General features: G+C 41.4%; 1 protein-coding gene across 1 annotated transcript; it reads left to right on the plus strand.

The window, feature by feature from the left end:
- The first annotated feature begins 1,023 nt into the window (after window positions 1–1,023).
- On the plus strand, window positions 1,024–2,921 carry LOC102213940 (ferritin, middle subunit-like). The gene is made up of 4 exons (XM_005755625.1): window positions 1,024–1,350; window positions 1,958–2,104; window positions 2,282–2,407; window positions 2,512–2,921. The coding sequence occupies exons 1-4, from the start codon at window positions 1,249–1,251 to the stop codon at window positions 2,665–2,667; spliced, it is 531 nt and encodes a 176-aa protein (XP_005755682.1). The 5' UTR covers window positions 1,024–1,248; the 3' UTR covers window positions 2,668–2,921.
- The last annotated feature ends 244 nt before the right edge of the window (window positions 2,922–3,165 follow it).

A 3,165-nucleotide genomic window follows, 5' to 3' on the forward strand; every position in this document is an offset into this window, starting at 1 on the left:
ATGATTGTTGGGTTTTTTTCTCTGTATCTATGAAGCGCCTTGAGGCGACTTATGTTGTGATTTGGCGCTATATAAATAAAATTGAATTGAATTGAATTGACTAGACAAAGTCATAGAAGCAGCAGCAGGGAAGATAAGGGAGGAAGAGGGTGAAATATGCGTCCGCCTCCTCCAAGAGCCACAGAAGACAAAATTATACAAAAAAAATATACACACAAGGTAACAAGGGACATTCACAACAGGAGTGAGACACAGCCGAACCTAATAGACATGACGAGACAGCGAGGAAGGTTTAATAATATTTTAACTGCTTTAAAGCAAGTCTAGTGATGTTTGTCCACACAAAGCACTACTTTGGGCTGCATTCACTTTATTGTTGGAAAATGAAGCTGAAAGGGTGCAGCAAAGAAAATGCAGGCACACTGGCAGGTCTCTCGGGCACTTTACACAAAGGACAGTATTGCAAGTGAAAAAGTACTGCCTCTGAATATGTTTTGGGTCTTCGATTAAAGAAATATCATGTGTGAATTTAACCCCTATATTAAACGTATACCTCAGCTACAATGAGACTCTTGAAGGACAAATTTAATCTAAAGAGCTGCTTTTACATGAACAGACTGATACAAAATACATTGCTTAGTTTTAGTTTTTTAATAAATCATTTGACTCAAGACTTTTGCACAGTATTGTACATATTTTTAAGTAATAAATATCGTACCATGTGCATGTGGACATCTCTGATGTCCATCAGAGAGTCTTCATCTAGTGTTTTGAGATTAAATTTTACATATTTTACATATTTTGCTTGTTTCCTGTTGAAATATGAAAATGCTTTGTCATTGCACGTGACTATCTCCCAGCAGGTCACATTAAACATTAAAGTTAATGACGAGTTTTCCAAGAATCAGGAGGAGAAAAAAAGCAACTCTATCCTCTGTGTCACACACGTTACACCCGTGCTCAGTGATTGGTGGAAACATACGTCACATCTGTCACGAGCTCCTCCATGGAGTATAAACACAGGGACCCGCGAGTGTGCTGTTTCACACCAGGGGAGGAATCTTTGAGGAGTTTTTGCTTCAACAGTGTTTGAACGGAACTTCTTGACTTCGTCCCGCTTTGTATTTCAGCTACTCTGCACTTCGGAAGAAAAAACATTTTCTACTTGAACACTACACATAAAGTCGACGTGAAGCTTTATTTTTGCACCGTTTTTGTTAATAAAAAGCACAAGAAACGCCAGCCGAAATGGAGTCCCAAGTGCGTCAGAACTACCACCGCGACTGCGAGGCCGCCATCAACCGGATGGTGAACATGGAGCTGCTTGCGTCTTACACCTACACTTCTATGGTGAGAACACAGAAAGAGTCCATCATCAAAGCAGACTCTTTTCTGAGGAATGTTTACTATTTTGAAATGACGGCACTGTGTGCTGTTTAAATGTAAAATCATTTTATTATGAATATTAAGGTTAAATGGCGCAGCTAGAACAGGGATGTAATTGTAGCACACTAAGATGTATTGTGTTAATGCAGCTTTTTAACAAATGACAGATTATTTTTTAACAGTGTTAGATATTGACTTGTGCTCTTAGGTGAAAGTTTAAAGGTCACAATGTGAAACTGAATCATGAAATTTCAACAGATGTTTTGACAGTTATATATTTTTCTCAGTTAATTGTATGTTTAATGGACAACAGACCTGGAGAGCATTTGCTGCTCCACTCATACTTGCAGCAACCCTAAACAGTGCAAGATTCTGTGTTGGTGGGTGTCAAGTTTGAATTGTTGAACTAGCAGCAGAGTGGGGTCTTAGTCTCTATTTCAGCAGTTACCTCGGTCTAAACCAGCTGAACTGTCCATCATGAATCATTTCTGTCTCCATAACTGTTTGTCACGATGCTGTATTTGCAGAAGAATTGGTGCTGTGTACTAATAACCTGTGTCTGATTTGTCAGGCCTTCTACTTTGACCGTGATGATGTGGCCCTGCCAGGCTTCTCCCACTTCTTCAAGGAGAACAGCCATGAGGAGAGGGAGCACGCTGACAAGCTGCTGTCCTTCCAGAACAAGAGAGGAGGTCGCATCTTACTCCAGGACATCAAGGTGTGTACAAACTGAACCAGTCCTGCTGTGACATACCTGACTGTGTCTGACACAGAAACTGGGATTAATGAGCAGTGTTATGACACTTGTTCTCTTCCTGTTGTTGCATTAGTGTGTAATGTGTACACAGAGCTTAAAACAAGTGTTCAGTCTCTAACACAATTGTTTGTTGTGCAGAAACCAGAGCGTGACGAGTGGGGCAGCGGGCTGGAGGCCATGCAGTGTGCTCTGCAGCTGGAGAAGAATGTCAACCAGGCTCTGCTGGACCTGCACAAGCTGGCTTCTCAGCATAATGACCCTCATGTAAGTGGGAGTTGGAGGGAAGAGTTTGGGGTTAAAGACTGAACTAGTTGATGCTGTGTATGTTTGACAAATCATCAAATGTTAACTGTAGTTTGTTTTCCCAGCTGTGTGACTTCCTGGAGAGCCACTACCTGGATGAGCAGGTGAAGTCCATCAAGAAGCTGGGTGACCACATCACTAACCTCACCCGCATGGATGCCCACAACAACAAGATGGCAGAGTACCTGTTTGACAAGCACACTCTGGGTGACAAGAGCTAAATGCTGAGACGTAGAAGTGAGCCTGGAGTCAGCATGTTAACAACACAGGCTTTGAAGTAAACTCACTTCTGCTCCAGCTGATTCTTTCCTGATTTCCTCACTTTAAAGCTGGCATCAGTTCTTGTATGTTGTGGTGTTTGTGTGAAATGTCACATGGAGCGATGAATGTTATCAGGGTATGGCTCTGCTTCTAAGCTGTCTGACATTTGGAAATGTTTCTGATCTGTTCATCTGAATAAACCTTTTGAGCTGGATCTTTGGTCTGTCTGCATCTGTGACTCATTTTACTGATTAGTTCAAGCAGTTGGTCTAAAGACTAAATAAATCACTGCTTCTTTACCTTGTCGACTTTGTCAGATTATGGCGTTGACAAAGGTCGTCTCAGGTGTGTGAGTTAATATTTTTACACATTGGGACCAAATACAAACAAGACCATATCAGATGTAAATGTTACTGGATATCTTTTGGTTTTCTCCCCAGTGAAGTCTCAACTTGACC

Source organism: Pundamilia nyererei, unplaced genomic scaffold, assembly GCF_000239375.1.
Source record: "Pundamilia nyererei isolate P.nyererei 1_Seehausen unplaced genomic scaffold, PunNye1.0 scaffold02207, whole genome shotgun sequence".
Lineage (NCBI taxonomy): Eukaryota > Metazoa > Chordata > Actinopteri > Cichliformes > Cichlidae > Pundamilia > Pundamilia nyererei.

Excerpts from the sequence above, each read along its gene's own strand:
- LOC102213940 (XM_005755625.1), top strand. The coding sequence starts at position 1,249 with ATGGAGTCCCAAGTGCGTCAGAACTACCACCGCGACTGCGAGGCCGCC. Across the intron at positions 1,351-1,957 it reads CTTACACCTACACTTCTATG|GCCTTCTACTTTGACCGTGA; the intron begins GTGAGAACACAG and ends CTGATTTGTCAG. Across the intron at positions 2,408-2,511 it reads CTCAGCATAATGACCCTCAT|CTGTGTGACTTCCTGGAGAG; the intron begins GTAAGTGGGAGT and ends TTGTTTTCCCAG.